This window comes from Euphorbia lathyris, chromosome 9 (assembly GCF_963576675.1).
Source record: "Euphorbia lathyris chromosome 9, ddEupLath1.1, whole genome shotgun sequence".
NCBI classification, from domain to species: Eukaryota; Viridiplantae; Streptophyta; class Magnoliopsida; order Malpighiales; family Euphorbiaceae; genus Euphorbia; species Euphorbia lathyris.
In genome coordinates this window covers 47,236,429-47,254,907 of record NC_088918.1, presented here as the reverse complement: position 1 = coordinate 47,254,907, position 18,479 = coordinate 47,236,429, and the positions used below count along the sequence as shown (strand labels likewise).

At 41.1% G+C, this 18,479-nt stretch overlaps 1 protein-coding gene across 3 annotated transcripts; it reads left to right on the top strand.

Moving 5' to 3' along the window:
• The first annotated feature begins 4,398 nt into the window (after positions 1-4,398).
• LOC136206879 (pentatricopeptide repeat-containing protein At2g38420, mitochondrial) lies at positions 4,399-8,243 on the top strand. Of its 3 annotated transcripts, none has more exons than XR_010676469.1 (2): positions 4,399-6,009; positions 6,783-8,243. XR_010676469.1 is itself a non-coding variant. In XM_065998079.1 (1 exon), the coding sequence occupies exon 1, from the start codon at positions 4,510-4,512 to the stop codon at positions 5,839-5,841; it is 1,332 nt and encodes a 443-aa protein (XP_065854151.1). In that variant the 5' UTR covers positions 4,399-4,509; the 3' UTR covers positions 5,842-6,050. The 3 variants fall into 3 exon arrangements, 1 of the variants encoding a protein (XP_065854151.1); XR_010676470.1 differs by having other exon boundaries at positions 6,763-8,243; XM_065998079.1 differs by lacking the exon at positions 6,783-8,243 and having other exon boundaries at positions 4,399-6,050.
• The last annotated feature ends 10,236 nt before the right edge of the window (positions 8,244-18,479 follow it).

Below are 18,479 nucleotides of genomic sequence, written 5' to 3'. Positions count from 1 at the left end.
ATTGCACGGCGAAGATGCTTGATTACCAATACTATGCAATCCGTGTATATGGAGAGACATTTGTGAGTCCAGCAATGTTCCATCCTGAAACTCCATTTATGTTTTGCTTCAAGCTTCCGTCTGCTGGTGAGTTTCCAATATACTCACTACACATGCTATGGTTCTTATGTTATATGCATTACATGCCTTTTGAATTCGCTCTAGAGGAATGGTTGAACAGTTTGAATGAAGGAAATATTCCTAGTCATATTCAAACATTTCTGAAGTGGTTTATGCCTATTGATGAATGGAAAGCTATGTTCGCCAGACTATTGCGTGATAATCAGAGGGGAATTATCCCTAGAAAAAATTTCAACTCCATCATCTTTTTAAGATGGACAGAGTCTGAAATTTCTCATGAGGTTCATTGAACTTATCCTTACTCGATCGTGCAAAATTGGGATCGCTATAAATTAGAGGTTCGAGTACTACAGAGTATCAGCGCTTCAAAGAACGATTACCTTCCAGGACGAGCTTGGCCAAGAAATAGAGGAAATGCTCCATGGAACATTTTTCCTGTGGAATATGAGACGAATATTGCAGAGGAGAAAGAGATATACCTTGCAATACAGTCAGGTGTACCAACGACATCTTCACCAAACATTGACGAGTACGAAGAAGATAGTGACTAATGTATTATTTTTTCCGTTTATGTCGTTGTAATGTATTTTTTCAGTTTATGTCGTTGTCATGTATTTTTTCAGTTTATGTCGTGGTAATGTATTTTTAAATTTGCAATAATAACAAAGCGTACCACAAAAAAACGATAATATCAAAATACCAAATTCAGTCATAATAGTACTAAAATACTTCGAAATACAGTCATAACTCACTTGGCCAAATGCCAAGCACCCATAATCTGCTCTAACGACTGCCTATATACAATCGCAGCATCCTCGTCCAGATGACTCATGTGATCCAACACAGTTTCACCCCAGCCAGCTAATCGACTAACCCACTGCCAAAAGTAAGGAACAAAAAACAGAGTTAATATCACTTCACACTTCAGTAAATATCATTTCACATTAGTAGATCAGTAAAGAAAAACCAAAAATAACTTACAATCTCACAATTCGAGCGAGTATAAACAGTCGGTCCGGGTGCAACAATCTCCAGAAGTAGACGAGGGTGTGAGTGACGGGTGTACCAATGCATGTACTGATCCTCACAATCTGATGGAGTATGTGCTGGAGTGAATACAGACAATATAAGGATGGCCGACTGGGGAAAAGAGTCCCAAATACCCTGCACCATCACAGCTGGCACCTCTACACGATACTTCAAACTGGTCCACGGACGCACAGCCTTAGAAGGCTGCAATATCGGTCTAGGAATGGTCTGCACATGTCCAAGCTGTCGAAGGCATCTCCCCGGCATGTACGGCTCGATCACATCTCGATACCGTATCCATCCAGCGTATAGAGTCCTCGGGGTCTCCATAATGGCATCAGGGCCATACGGCATCCACATCACCTACAGATGTATAAAATTACATTAACACATACAAGAATACAAATTTGTTTTAATTGAACAGTATTTATAATTATATAGCAAGTATACCTCATCTGCCGTCAACACATCAAGCCGGGCACGAAATGCTCTCAGCCGCTCATCGCTCTTCTCCATCGATATAGATGGCCACAACGAAGCCCTAGGAAGATCCGGGTCAACTGTAACTGCCTCTCGATGTGGCCTGAAGCAAGGAAAATACTCGTAAATCCAGGACTGGAGCAATGTCATACAACCTGTCATCTGCCCGCAATCTCCTCTGGTAGCAATACCAAGATGACGGTATAGATATGCTAGTGCAGCTGATCCCCAAGAAAGTCCAACGGCTCCAGCTGCCGAGTCTTGCACCTCTAACAGACAAGAAGGTCGGATGTGGTCACCACTCTTGTCTACGAACAAGGTGGAACCAAGCATCAGCCACGTCCAAGCTATAGCCTGGCTCTCAGGAATCCGATCACCTCTACAGTGCTCCATGACGGAAGCGGCTCGTATACCACCAGAGGAATAGTGACGAGCATCTAACTCAACCCGAGTCATCCCAAACAAATCCATCACGCACTCCTTAAGCTCATCAATACTCGCATCAGCAGTCACCATGGCACCATCTACGGGGATGCGCAATATCTCCCACACATCATGCATCAAAATGGTCATCTAGCCAAACGGCATGTGAAATGAGGACGTGTCTGGCTGCCACCGCTCTACAAATGTCGTGATCAGAGCAGCATCTATGTGACTGTGCATAATACCAGGTAAATGGAACATGCCAGGTGACTCGATACGCGACTGAATCGTCCTGGAAGAACCATTGTACCATGATCTCAGCTTCGAGCAATACCCTGATCTGGTATGACACCTAAGGACGCCCCTATCCTGACCGGCCCAGATAGCACATGCAACATGTCCCAGAAAGCTCGGGATCACAACACCATCAAATGGACCCCCGGGTACGGGGTCCTTCACAACCCAGTCATCCTCTGTAGCACTCCTCGATCGCTTGCTGCTACCTGAAATTACAGTAAATGGTTTACATTAAATTATTGGTATATTTTCCAATAATCACGATTAAAACAAATAAAAATAAGCAGATTTTTAAATTTCTCTTACCAGAAGACGATCCTGCGGTAGAAGAAAATCGTCCGTCTCGACCCCTCGTCACGACGCCACGATGTATGGGGATAGTATCAAAACTAGGACGAGGCATAGAGTCATCTCCGTCCATCTCTATATCAGCCGCCTCATCCTGTCCCTCAGCACGCTCCGTCTGTGCTGCATGTGCCCTCCGGGCGTCCGCCATGAACTGCTGCTGCTCCGTCCGCTCCCGCCGAGCAGATGCAGTAACAGGACGTGAAGACGTGTGTCTGCGGTCAGATCCCGCCTCATCCTATAATATTATATTCAATTTACCATAAATTTTTTATTTTTTATGTGTTCGGGTCTGCCTACGCCCGGTCCGTACAATTTTTTAAAAAAAACAAAATTTGGCCCGTTTTTGGCCTGGACGGGTGGCTTACACCACCTGGCCGACGGGCCAAACGGGTGCGGCGCACCAGTCGGCCATAGGGCCGACTGGTGCGCCGCAAACGTTTGGCCCGTAGGCCAAACGGGCGCGCCACGCGCTCCACCATAAGGTGGATCGCGCGGCGCGTACTTGTTCCACCTACGGTGGAACGCACAGTTCGTGCGTTCCACCGTAGGCGGAACAAGTAAATCGCACCCGTTTGGTGCGATTTCTGGGATTTTTGCCTCCGATTTCGGAGGCAAAAATCATGATTTTGTTAATTATTTGAATGTAAAAACTTACCGTAATACCCATGTATCCTTTGCCCATGCCTACTTTTGGTGTCATGTCGTTTTAGGTCGGTTTTTTGAAAACGGAAAGAAAGTAGAGAGGATTTGGAATTTTCAAATTTCTTGTTTGAAATAATGAGAAGGGCAATATGGTCAACAGGGTGCGGTGAACCGGAATTAGGGGGCGGTATATAGTCGCTCACAAGATTAATCATATTGATTTCCTCGAATAACAATTAATATTTTGATTTCTAAAAAAAAGAATATTTTGATGCATTCATTATATTTACTTGCTTAATTAAAAAAATTAATATATGGTTTTTTAAAGGTAATGTATATAATTTATTAAGCCTCATTCGCTTCCATAATTGGCTAAAACTTCAGTTTCTTTTTTGAATTTTTAAAAGTTTAAAATGACTTATATTCTTGTCCAATTGCATCTAATAACTCTTTATTTTTTTCAATAGAATTTGTTGGATGTGGAAAATAAGAGACATGTTCCATCACGTGTCAAAAAAATGTCAAATAGACAATAATTAGTAACTTTGAAAGTTTAGGGAACAATGGAAGTTTTGTATTATTGAATGTAATTGAATAAGAATATGAGTTTATTAATTGAAGATCTAATTTAAGCGACTCGAAACCTGATGGAAATTAAGAGTTTGAAATCCATACATATTAAGCTTGTTTTTACGCACACTAATGATAGTTTTACCATTTGTTCCATTAACAGTACAAAATTACAAATACTTGAAAAAAAGTTTATTTATATTGCAATTCAGACACTTTATTTATATGGTTATTAGTTTTTATAAAGTTATTATTTTACATATACAATTGCCACGCTAGATAAAAATTCAGTGAGGATACTTTGGTTAAAAAAAAAGAACAAAGTGAGGATACCCTGCATCTGTTACTATTTTTTTTATATTTATTTTATTAAGATAATAGGATTAATTGATGGACTTGGTATATTTTGAAATCTCACTTGACTTGACTTTAAGATTTTATTGAAAACCCGACTTGTACATGTAATTTTGAGTAATTGATTCAAACATGGTTAGATCCTCTTGTTGTAATACTGCTAGGCTTTTCTTGAGGAAACACAGAAAAAGGCCGCACTCACCATTCAAGACCAAATGGCATCGAACTTTCAATCAGCAACTGGCCATGCGTGACCTTAAACAAGCACTTCAAACCTCTCACAACCCTCATCATCTTCTTTTTTCTCTGATCAATTCCTTTAGAATTTACAATTGCGAACCCACACCTCAAGCTTATCACTTTCTCATTCAAACTCTCACCAACAATTCACTTCTCCGCCACCTTCCCCCTGTTCTTTACCATCTTGAAAACATGGAAAAATTTGAGACACCTGAATCCATTTTTGCCCATCTAATTCAAATTTATGGCCGCGCCAATCAAATTCATGACGCTCTTGACCTGTTCTACAGAGTACCCATGTTTAGGTGCGTTCCTTCTGTTTACTTGCTCAATACTCTGCTGTCTGTTCTTTTTTCAACCAGTGAAGGTCTCAAATTGGTTCCTCAAGTTTTGCTCAAGAGTCGAGCTATGAATATTCGACTCGAAGATTCGACCTTTCTGTTGCTGATTGAAGCCCTTTGTCGAATTAAGAAAGTTGGTTACGCTGTTGAGATATTTCATTCCATGTTGAACGATGGTTTCTGTATCGATACGAAAATATGTTCTTTGCTTTTGTCGTCACTTTGTGAACAAGTAGAAGTATCTAATAATGTTGAGGTTATGGGGTTTTTAGGAGAATTAATGAGATTGGGGTTTTGTCCTGGAATGGTTGATTATACTAATATAATAAGGTTTCTGGTGAGAAGAAGAATGGGCATGGATGCTTTTGATGTTTTGAATCAAATGAAATCAGATGGAATCAAGCCTGACATTGTTTGCTATACTATGGTTTTGGATGGGTTAATAGAAAAAGGGTCTTATTCAAAAGCAGATGAGGTGTTTGATGAATTGCTTGTGTATGGTTTGATTCCTGATTTTTATACTTACAGTGTTTATATAAAAGGACTTTGTAAGCAAGGGAATATAGAAGCAGGAATTAAAATGGTGGCTTCTATGGAGGAGTTGGGATGCCAACCTAATTGTATAACTTACAACATCCTATTGAATGCTCTATTTAAGAGTGGCGAAATTAGCAGAGGATGGGAGGTTGTTAGGGAGATGCGTTCTAAGGGAATTGAATTGGGTTTGGAGACATACAAAATTATGATTGATGGTTTGATTAGCAATGGTAATATAATTGAAGCTTGTGCTTTGTTGGAGGAATGTTTGGATAAGGATTTATGGACAGAGAGTTTGAGATTTGATAGGATAATTTGTGGGTTGTGCCAAGTCAGTGCAAGGGATAAAGCATTCGAATTAGTTGAGAGAATGGTTTGCAAGAATATGTTTCCTGGAGTAAGGGCTTGGGAAGCTCTTGTTGTTGGCTATAGCTATAATGTTCAGAGGATACAATATTAGGATTGCTACAACCTTAGCAATTACTTTGTTGGGAACAGTGGTTTTTGTATGATTGTCTAGAAATTGAATTTTGTGGAGATTGGAGCAATATATCAACTCAACTATTGCAGCTGGATGTTGAATGCTCATTGAAAGGTGCTAAATAAATGTTGAGCAAGTGTTCTGATGGTATGTTTACATATATAATATATCCTTATAATTGCATGTTATGCTTGCTGATTGCATTCTTCATTCACACATTTCATTTGTTGAGTATTCCGTCATTGTCATCTTTTAATATCCTTGTATTAGAACACAAGTACACCAGCTTCATACATTTCAATTTAAGGATTAATAATTGACCTCCAGCTTTTGAAACTTCTAGAATGCATCATTCATATGTTAAGATGCAACCGTGAGTTGGTATTTGGAGATCCCACCATGAAAACAATATGAGATGGGTGACGGTTTATATGATTAGGAAGGTTTCATTAACCCACTAATTTAAGGTTTTGGGGTAGATGCGGTATTAATTTCATGATTTCACTCTTGCTATAGCCTTTGAGTTTCTCCCCAATGCAAGTTAGTAGAGTCATTTCAAGGGTAAATTACACCTGTGCTATCCATTTTACGCTTTAGTACTTTATCTTCATTTTTGCACCACAAAAATACTCGACCACTTTGGTACCTATGATCATTCAACACTACTCAACTTAACACCTCAACACATCTTTACAAAATAAAAGTGGATCCCAACTAATATTTAATGACTTATTTACCTTTACTTCTTTTCCCTCCTATTTCCTTCATTCCAAATCCCTATATTCTTCACGTTTACTATGTGTTACATGGACCATTCTCTCTCTCATGCTATTAAGAGACATTCTCTTCCACTTCATTTCTTTCTATTTCTTATATTGAATTTATGCGCAATAATAATAGAAAAGTATTGTGGCCGGAAGTTGTGTCATGTCTAAGGGGGTCGGCAAGCTGATATTTAATGAAAGAGAGACGCGGTTCTGGACTGATATTTGGTGCGGCCCTAGTGCTTTAACACTTGTAGTTGATCGGCCAGTCCCGCCTGATCATTTGGCACGTACGGTGAATGATTACTGGCTTTCAGATTCTGCCAGTTGGGATTGGGATGTTCTTCGGAATCTGGTGAACGCTACTATTCTTCTTAAAATCGCTGCTTTTGTTGTTTGCCCTCTAAGTGAGACACCGGATACATGGTTCTGGACATTGAATTCCTCCGGGGTTTATTCGGTTAAAACGAGGTATGATGCTTTGGGGGCTCAGTCGAATTTGCAGGTTGTACCGATATGGAATTATATTTGGAAGGTGGAGGCTCCAGAGAAGATTAAGTATTTCTTGTGGCAAATTGGGCATGGTAGTATTTTGTGCAACGCTACAAGGGTCAGGAGGCATTTATCGCTGAATTCGCAGTGTGATCGGTGCGGGATTGCAGTTCATCTTCTTTAAGATTGCGGGCAGATTCAACAAATTTGGCAACAAGCAGTTTCGCACAACATGTGCAAGCATTTTTATTCCGATGATGTCTAGGGTGGATTACTAGCAATCTTCGGTTCGACGGGAGCTTTGGAGGTATCCCTTGGCTGCTACTCTTCGTCTGCTGCATCTGGTGGGGTTGGCGATTTCGGAACAAGTTAGTTTTCAATGCCAAAGATTTACCTAGAAATGCTATGGCCGTTATTAGACGGTTTTGTACGGACTTTATTGCTGCTAAAGCTGCTCAACACAAGAGAACATATATGGTTCTGAGAACGGTGTGGATTGCTTGGGTGCCTCTGAGTAAGGGTTGGGTGAAAGTTAATATGGACGGGGCTTGTAAAGGGAATCCAGGTCTTGCTTCTGTAGGGGTCTTATTCGTGATTCGTTAGGACGTTGTTGTGGTGGTTTTGGGGCAAACATTGGGTATTGCATGTCGGTTGCTGAACTTTGGGGTCTTTATTTCGGTTTGTAGATTGTTTGGGCTTGAGGCTTTCGACATGTCATTTTTTAATTGGATTCCCAAGTTGTTCTTCGATTCATGAATGGCTCAGTTGAACTACATCATCCCTCTTTCCTAGCTGATTGAGAGATGCATTTCGTATCGTGATAGAGCATGGATCATCATTTTTACACATAGCTATAAAGAGAGTAACATGGTGGCTGACTGGTTGGCGAACTTCACAGGTTCTTGTTCTTTGGATTACCATTAGTTTGGTGTGCCTCCTGTAGGCCTCCTGGGGATCCTCACTGATGACAACAGGAGATCTGCCTTGAGCAGAGTCGTTCGCATTTAATGTGTTCTTTTTTTCTTTCTTTGCTTGGGGGCTTTAACCTTTCTTTAATAGAGAATTAATAATAATATAGAAAGTATAAATTGTATGTGTTTGATTGATTCAATTGAGTTGATATGAAAGGCGATTTATAGATACAAAGAGAAGGATCTTACATAGAATCTTAAGACTTAAGATAGGAACAAATAAATGAATAATGAGATGACATTCACAAATAATTTAAGACCATCCTTATGATAATTAACACATGGTTATTATGTAAATTATATCCATCCCTTTTAAAACCGATGTCCAGGATATAGAGTAAGGTGAAATTTAAACGAACGAATGCATGTACTCGCGAACGGTTAATATAGATCGAGAGGGATTAAGAGAAATTTTTTTGAAGGTTTTAATTGAAAATGAATGAAGAGTGAACTTCAACCTAAAACCCATAAAGATTCGAAAGCTTAATTCGAAAGAATTTGTTGGAATTCCCAAAGATATATAAAAATAAGAAAATGTATTTTTTCAAAACAAAGTTTGAACCATAGATGTTTTTTTTATTGATATAAGATTATTGTTCTTAAAAAAAACTTACATAGGACTAAAACCCTAAATAACAAATATGAAAGGACTAAAACTCTTTTTTTTTTACTGAAAAAAATTAAACTGAACTGAACTGAAATAATAATGGTTCTAATAATAATAATAATTATAAAAAATAATTATAATAAGTAATGATAAATTACTGAACTGAAGTGATTGATACTTTAAGTAATAAAAAAACAGGGCATAAAACATCTATAAAAGGACAAAACTCTTGATTACTTGGTCAAAGAGGTGTTGATACCATATCATGAAACCAATTGAACTAAAAGGTTAAGCTGATAGTGAAAGGTCTAATTCATATTAATATCTAGCAGTAATATGTTTGCATCATACATTTGCTCTTGAAAAGACTTGGACTCCGAGTTGTTCTCTAAATACTAAAAGGATGTACGTTATGGGCTGAGATTTTTTTTTATACTAAAAGATGTAGGCGCATTGCCCAACAAATTTGAGGGTTCCCCAACATAAGCATCACTTGTGAAAAAATATTTATTTGTATCGGTCCTTACTAAAAATGATGCAAATGTAAAAAAAAAAGTAATTTGCATCGATTGTGAGTTAGAAACCGATGCAAATGTCATGAAAATTAGTACTTGTGTCGGTCTTATTATACGGTCGACGCAAATAATGTTACTGAAGAAAAATAGACAAGCCTAGGCGCAACGGAAATATAAAATTTTATCTATTTCCCTTTTTCCCAGATTCGTTAATCGTTATTTCATATAAAGAAGGATTAAACAAGTGTACCTTTTCTGAAGATCAATCTACCATTGCAAACGAAGTGCCCATAAATTCTTAACCGTATTTCACGAACAATGAAATCAATAGAACAGAGAACAGAAAATAGTTAGTATCAACCAATGAATAACAATCTAAATTGATTGCTTCTAAAGGCATCGACACGAGATCAAATATAGAGAAAACAGAAGAGTAATTAAGACGAGTGGAAGTCGGAAGAAATTCTTAGTCTCCAATACTTGCTTGGCCGAAATTCGTAGGGGTGGGGGACTATTTATAGTCTTCCAAATATTAACCCTAATCATATTAGGTTTAATCACTTAATTAGAATTCTATTCCAAATAGGTTTACTAGTAGATATATAAATAAATATAATTATTATCTTTATCTTTATTTTAATATAAATAAATAAATAATAATGCTAATCTAATTAGATATTTATTTATGTTAGGGATTTAATTAATTAGAGATATAATCACATTAAACCTTCTAATTAATATCATCACATAATTAGATAATTCAACTATAACATATGGCGAAAGACAGAGAAAGAGAGAGACCTAGGGCTAGGCGGATCTTGGAGGGGGGCGGCGATGGCGGCAGATCCGATCCTGGTGAGGCGGATCGTGCGGCTGGGGTAGGGCGGGCTTCGGATCTGGTGCCGGATGGGGTGTCGGCTGGCGGCGTTGTGGTTTCGGCAGGGGATGCAAGGGAGAAAAGGGGGAGTGGCAAGCGGGTGAGGGACCGCTCCCGGGAGTGGGGTCGGGGTCGGGGGGCTTGGCAAGGGGCCGAGGGGTTAGATCCGGCAGGTTGCGGCGTCGGTTTAGGGGATTGGGGGGCTGGAGGGGCAGGGGCGCTGCACCTGGATCTGTTGGGGGCGGTGCCTTGCTTGCGGATCTGCCTGGGGCGCAGGCGACGCCGCTGGATGGGGAATCGTTGGCAGGGAGGTTGGGCGAGCAGTGCCCTGTGCCTGGGGATTTGGTTGCAGGAAGTTTGGGGGGTGGGCGAACGGGATCGGTAGAGGTTGTTGCCTGCCCCTCGCTCCCCGCGGTCCCAGATGGACGGGTGGGCAAAATGCCGCCTGCGGATTGTGCGGCGCCTGTCTTCCCTGCCGATGGCGCCAGGCACCGCACGGAGCTTGCCGATGCTGGGGCTAGGCGTTGGCCTGGATTTTCCGGCACTGTGCCTGGCATTGGTTGTCCTATACCGGTCAGTGCTGGGCAGGCTGGGGCAGCTTTTGGGGGACAGGTTGCCTCGAGTCAGAGCCCTTTTGAGGCTGGACAGGATATTCAGGGACAGGGGAACATGGCCTCCCCCAGGACTGCTGTTGGCAATAACGGGATAGGTAAAGGGTCTTGGAAGGACACAGTTATGGGGGTGGTTGAGGAGGAGCTTTGCTTAGAGGAAGTGGAGATGGTAGGGGATTCTGCGGATCTTTTCTCTGATTCTGACGAGGAGGATGGTGTCCAGGATGATCCTCTTTGTCCGGTTATTAGACTGTCTTCGGAAGAGAAGTGGGAACTCAGAGAGAAGTGGAAGGTGTCTTTGATAGTTAAGGTGTTGGGGAAAAGGATCAGCTTTAATTATTTTGCCTAAAGAATTCAAGCCCAGTGGGCTAGGAAAGGGAAAGTCAGTATTACTGACCTTGAAAATGACTTCTATGTCATCAAGTTTACTAGAGTTGAGGATTACAATACTGTGATCAAGGGGGGCCCATATATTATTTCCAACCATGTTTTGGCTTTACGGCCTTGGGTTCCTAATTTTAATCCTCATGATTCTACTGTTAACAGGATTTTGACTTGGGTTAGGTTTCCGGGCCTTCCCATTGAGTATTACAGTGAGAAATTCCTAAACAAAATAGGAGGCATGGTTGGGAAAGTCCACCATGTGGATAAGACTACTGTTGGTGCCATTAGGGGCAAGTTTGCTAGGGGTTGTGTGGATGTGGATCTCGCGAAACCCTTATTATCTAAGTTCTGTGTTCAGAACAAGGTGTTCTTTATCGAATATGAAGGCTTACATAACATTTGTTATGATTGTGGCATTTATGGTCATTCTCAGGAAGGTTGCCCCAAAAAGGAGAGTGTTTTGAAGGAGACTGTTATGGAGAGTGGGAGTAATTCTGTAGGTAACCAAGGGAATGAAGGAAACTTCGGTCCTTGGATGGTAGCTAAACGGACTACTCGTCGTAGAACTCAGCCTCCTATTGTGCAGAATCTTCCTCCTGATATTATCAAGAAGGGGATTTCCGCTCTTACTAAGCCTATTGCTGCCCCTAGTGTGAAGGAGAAGCCTATCCCCAAGGCTAGGGAGGAGGCTAGTACCAGCTTAGCTCTTAGGTCTGGCTCTAGGTTTGGTGCCCTATCTATTGAAGACGTTCATGAGCCTGTCCAGGGAGATGAGCTTATGGAGCACAGTATGCCGGGTCTGGAGTCTGTTGTGTCTTCTGAGCTAGTGGTTGATTATGTTAATCCCCTCTTTGCTTCCAAGAATGAAGCTCAGGGGGTCCCCCTGGTTCAGGCAGCCCGAAAGATGAAGGAAACTAATGAGGGTAGGTCTTCTATTCTTAGTGGTGATCCTGGAATTGGAAATCCAATGGGGGTTATTAAACCTGGCTTGAAAAAGCCAAAGGGCAAACAAAAAAGCATTCAGAATTCCTTGGCTTTTTTAGAGAAGAGGGGACCAGCGGGTACCTTGGTGAGGCTCTCAGGAGCCCCTAGTAAATACCTGGCTTAGGTAGGTTGGTGCGGTCAGTCTCCTCCTTTCTATGGAATTGTTGTGCTGGAATGTTAGGGGTGCGGCTAGTAAAGCTACCCGTATCCATATTAATGACCTTATTAAACAGTTTAACCCCTCGTGTTTTGCTATACTGGAAACTAAGATTAGTGGAGAGAAAGCAGATGAGGTGGTTAATAAGTTTAAGAGCTGGAGGTGTGTTAGATCGGAGGCTACTGGCCGAGCTGGTGGGATTTGGCTTTTCTGGAGGCCAGATCGGATTCATTTTGATGTTATTAGTATCGATAAGCAGTTCATTCACTGTAAAGTGAGCATTTCTGGTATTACTCCCTTCTTGACTACCCTTGTGTATGCTGATCCTATCTTAGTTAATCGCAAACGGCTGTGGGAGATTCTCTTTTCGATGAGTGGCAGCATCTCTGAGCCCTGGTTTATTACGGGTGACTTTAATGATATCAGCCTTATGAGTGACCAGAGAGGAGGTTCCAATCATTATGTTAATCGCTGTCTTCACCACAAAAATAATATGGATTTATGTGGGCTTTCCGACTTGGGGGCTTCGGGTCATAGATTCACTTGGAAATGTAATAGTACCTTTGTTCGTTTGGACAAGGTCTATGCTAATGTGTCTGCCCTAACTTCTTTCCCTGAGTGTTCTGTTTTAAATCTTTCGTTCCGTCATTCGTACCATTGCCCTATTTTGTTTAGGCTTTTGAGAGGCAACCACCCTAGGGGGAAGAGACCATTCCGGTACCAGCTGGCTTGGGAGTTCCATCCTAAGTTTAAGGAGTTCGTCCAAGATAATTGGAAACCTCATTCGAATGTCTTGCAAGCTGCTGAAGGGTTCGGGAATAATGTGCTTGGTTGGAATAGGAATGTCTTTGGGCACATTATTAGAAGAAAGAATAAGTTGTTAAAAAGGATGGAGGGCGTTCAGCGTAGGTTGGATGTGAGGTTTGATCACAGTTTAGATGGCCTCCTTAGAACCCTTCAGAAGGAGCTGGAAGCTGTGCTTAGGCAGGAGGAGCTTCTCTGGTTCCAGAAGTCTAGGAAATCCTGGATTAGAGATGGGGATCGTAATACCAGGTACTTCCATCTGTCCACTATGATTAGGAGGCAGAGGAATAGAATTGAGGCTATCAAAGATTCTAATGGGGAGTGGGTGTATGAAGATGAGGCGATTCGGAATTTGGCTCTGGAGTTCTATAAGGAACTTTTCAAAGAGGATCCTGTCCAGCTGGAGAGGGCTCACTCTATTGCTACCTTTCCTTTGATCAGTGAGGATATCAGTCAGAGTGCCTTTCTTCCTATTTCCCGAAAAGAGATTGACCATGCCATCTTCAGCATTGGGGCGTCTAAAGCTCCTGGTATTGATGGTCTTCCTGCTGGCTTCTACCACAGGCACTGGGGTGTTGTGAAGGAGGGTATCTATGATTTTATCATAGGTGTGTTCAATGGGTCTAAGTATATTGAGCTGGTTAATAGAACTCTCCTGGTCCTTATTCCTAAAATTGATAAGCCTTCTTCCTTTTTGCATATGAGACCCATCAGTCTTTGTAATGTTCTTTACAAGACGATTACAAAGATTGTGGCTAATAGAATCCGTGTCATTCTTCCGGAGATCATTTGTCAGAATCAGGGTAGTTTTGTACCCGGTAGACAAATGATGGATAATGTGGTGATTGCCCAAGAAATGGTGCACACTATGAAGAATAGGAAAGGGAAGAAAGGCATTGTGGCTCTAAAGCTGGATTTGGAGAAGGCCTATGATCGCATCAACTGGAATTTCCTGATGGAGAGTCTGGAGAGAGCTAGGATCCCGGACAGTTGGAGAAAACTTATTAAGGTTTGTATTACTTCTCCTGTTTTTCAAGTTATGGTGAATGGGGATATGTCAGAGGAGTTCTCTCCGTGTCGGGGCGTCCGTCAGGGTGATCCTATGAGTCCCTTCCTTTTCGTTACTGCTATGGAGAGGCTATCCCACCTTATTCAAGATGCCATTGATATTGGGAGTTTCCACCCGGTGGCCATCAACAGCTTCTGTCCCTAGGTGACTCACTTATTCTTTGCTGGCGATGTCCTTATCTTTCTTGAAGGTAATGAGGAGCAGTTGAGTGTCATTATGGATATTCTGGATTGTTTTTGTTCGGCCTCTGGTCAGAGACTTAATATCCAGAAATCTAGGATGATGTGCTCTAAGAATATGAATCCAAGAATTTGTAAAAGATTAAGTGATTTGTTTGGTATTCCTCTTACTAATTCTCTTGGGAAGTATCTGGGTATTCCTCTCCACAGTGAGAGAGTGTCTAAAGTTTCCTTTAAAGATACTTTAGACAAAGCCAATACGAGGTGTGCCACGTGGAAAGCCAAGACTCTCTCCCTCGCTGGCCGTCTAACTTTAATTCAATTTGTGAATTGCGCAGCTCCCAACCACATCATGCAGGCCTGTCAGCTTCCGGATCCTGTGCTTAATGATCTTGATAAGATTAAACGGAGGTTCCTGTGGGGGGAAGCTGCGGAGGGAAGAAAGATCCATCTGGTGCCTTGGAGTGAGGTTTTTCAGCCCAAAGATGCAGGTGGTTTGGGCATTAGGAGAGCTAAGGATAATAATAAAGTTTTATTAATGAAACTCCTTTGGCGTATGTGGCAATGCCCCTCCTCTCTCTGGGTTCGCCTTCTTTGTGGTAAGTATCGAAAAGATAAGATCTTTGGGGGCCCTAAAGAGAGAGTTGTCAATTGTTCCTTCCTCTGGAAAGGGCTTAGCGCCGTATTTGCTGAGTTCTGCTCGGGGGTTGGTCTGGAGGTGGGTAATGGTAAGTCCATTAGCTTATGGTTTGATACCTGGATTGAGGATAAACCTTTAGTGGATGTGTGTACTTCCCCCCCGCCTAGTGATATCCACAACTGGAGGTTAGCCGATGTGGTGGACTCTGAAGGGGACTGGATTTGGCCTAAGTTTGATTCTTTCTTTAGCCTTGAGACTCTCCTTAGAATTAGAGGAGTGAAGGTGAGTAATCAAGAGGAAGACATGGATAAGCATTATTGGGCGTTGACTAACAATGGAGTTTATTCTTGTAAATCTGCCTTTGAAGCTTTTTCCCTTAACAGGACTGATAATCCCTCGGATATTTGGAAGACCATTTGGTCCCTTAAAGTCCCCTACCATATGAGGAGCTTCCTGTGGCTGGGCGTTAAAGACAGATTACTTACTAACTCAGATAGGTACAGAAGGCATTTGGCGACCTCTAGAGCTTGCGGTAGATGTAGAGGCCATGTGGAATCTTTGTGCCATGCACTTAGGGATTGCCCTAAGAGTGAAGAGGTTTGGAAGAAAATTCTCCCACATCATACTTTCTCTTCCTTCATGTCCCATTCAGTGAACGACTGGTTCTCAGATGGTATTAGGGGGAAGTTATTGTCTTATATAGAGCATGGGGACATTTTCTTTGCCATTATCTGTCATCAAGTTTGGAAATGGAAAAACGAGGAGATTTTTGATAATAAAGCTGTGCTTTTGCCTAACTTAGCTGAGTTCTTCTTGAAGAAACTTTCCTCGATTATGGATAGTTTCAAAGGTGAGTCCCTTGCCAGATCTTCCCCGAGTAGTGATGTCCACCTTGTGAGTTGGAATAGGCCGAGAGAGGGGGTTGTGAAGCTGAATACTGATGGTTCATGCCTCAGTAATGGTAAGATTGCTGCCGGAGGTGTTCTTGGGGATGCGGGAGGCGCCTGGCTTTCTGGGTTTACCCAGAATTTGGGTTTGGGTTCTTCCTTCTCTGCGGAGCTCTGGGGCATTCTCTCTGGAATCCAGCTGGCGATTAGGCTGGGTGTTAAGAGGCTTTCTGTGGAGTCACATAACTTGGAGGCCATCAATATGATTTTGGGTAATCATGCCATGGGTCTTCATAGCCGCAACCTTATTAAAGCTATTAAGAGGCTTAGCTCCTCTTTTGAATTCCTTGAGTTCAGCCACATTTTTCGGGAGCAGAACCGTGTTGCAGATCAATTGGCGGCGGCTGGCCATGAGGGGGTGTTAGGTGTTTCTACCCTTAACGTTCCCCCTATCGCTCTTTCTCCTCTTCTGTTAGAGGATAGGATTGGGGTTAGCTTTCCTAGGCTAATCCCGGTGTAGTTGCTTTTGTTTCGTTGCTTTCCTTTCCTTTTCTACCAAAAAAAAGATAATTCAACTATAACTATAGTGTAATTATAATTATCAATTAATTATATTATTCCTAATATACATAAATTTCGGCCCATATACTTCCTCTCTCTAAATTACAATTTCGTCCTTCGATTCCAAGTCCCATGTGTGACCCAATAGCTTTTTACCACTGCTAGCCGTATATATTTATTGGAATTAATTCAACCTGATTAATTCCAACTAAATATATAATGGAATGAATTCGAGGACTGTTACTAGCAGGACCGCAAATATTCCCCCAGAGTGATAAGAAGCCAGGTTGATACTGACATTTACCTTTCCATATTAGGTCCAGTATAATTTGATCATTCATCAGCTATATCCTTAGACGAATCTATAACTATGGAATATGTTAAGTTACATATAATGAGATGTCTGTTTTACTTGTCCGGGTAGAATTAACTCTGAATAGATAGGCTAAGTGAAATCTCAATTTCTACTCTTAACCATATCACCTTGTAAGGATTTCCAGTTAATTCTCCACAAGAGGCCATGGATATATCTCATATCTATTAGGAGTGACGAATGCTCAATCTAACATTGACTATCCTGCAATTACTTTATGTGATACCCAACGTTTGACTCACACACCCCAAAGTCCCCTCTGTAGTGGATCGTGTTTGAACACAGTCAAAACACCACATTTTATAATCCAGAATCACTAATTAATATTTATTTGAGTCTGAGGATTATTTATAACTACTAATACCATTTGAGATTAAACAGGTGACATTCGGATAAATCCATCCATCCTGTTATCTCAAGTCGGGCCCCCAATCCCAATGAACTCCTTCACTGGATCCATGTAACTGTCTAGATATCTTCATATCTAAAGCTTGTGAGATCAGATCTCTATTCACAACAGAAGACATTATTACGTGCAAGTCTCAACATCAATATGTTAATCCCATAAACATATTACTTGACTTGGGTTGTTTTAAGTTTATTGTTTTATCATAAAGTTTAGTCTCACTTCATGCTTGTATGAACACTTTATGATCACTTAAATAAACTTGGGATTTCTTTTATTTAACTTAATTAGTTCTGATAAAAGATTAATGCCTTTATATAGTTAGACTTATTATATCTTATAAAACAAACGATAATGAACAATTCATTTACAAACAGTTTATATCCTACAATAATTGTCTATAGGACACTAAACCCCAACATCTCCCACTTGGACTAAAGCCAATTATTCCTAAAACTAATCCTAGAAGAATTTAAATGACGATCATAAACTCTTTGGATTAAGGCCTTCGTCCATGGATCTGCAACGTTGTTCTCTGTGGGTACTCTTTCTATTCTCACATCTCCTTTGGTTATAATCTCTCTAATGAAGTGATATCGCTTGAGATAATGCTTGGATTCCTTATGAGACCGTGGTTCATTTGCTTGTGCAATGGCTCCATGGTTATCACAATACAAAGTAATGGGATTCACAATGTCAGGGACCACTCCTAGTTCTATTACGAACTTCTTGATCCAAACTGCCTCCTTTGCTGCTTCTGCAGCTGCGATGTATTCTGATTCGGTCGACGAGAAAGCAACACTCCCTTGTTTGGAACTCTTCGAACTGGCTGAACCCTCATTTAGGATAAACATGTATCCTGTTTGGGATTTGTAATCATTCTCATCTGTTAGATGACTAGAATCTGAAAATCCTTCAAGTTTCAGTTCTCCATACACAAAGAACATGTCTTTAGTCCTTCTCAAGTACTTAAGAATTTTCTTGACAACGATCCAGTGATTGTTTCCTGGATTTGCTTGATAGCAAATTGTCATGCTCAATAAAAAAACGCTACATCAGGCCTTGTGCAAAGCATGTCATATATGATCGAACCAATTGCACCGGCGTACGGAATTACAACCATGCGTTTCCTATCATCTTCCGTTTTTAGACACTGATGATTAGTTAACGTAATCCCATATAGTACGGGTAAGTTACTAATTTTCGATTCATGCATGTTAAAGCGCTTCAGCACCTTGTCAATGTATGTAGACTGGGAGAGTCCAGCAGTCTTCTTGATCTATCTCTACATATCTTAATCCCTAAGATATAAGCTGCTTCTCCCAAGTCTTTCATA

Bases quoted from the DNA above. Each gene is read 5' to 3' on its own strand.
- LOC136206879 (XM_065998079.1), top strand. From the start codon at position 4,510: ATGCGTGACCTTAAACAAGCACTTCAAACCTCTCACAACCCTCATCAT.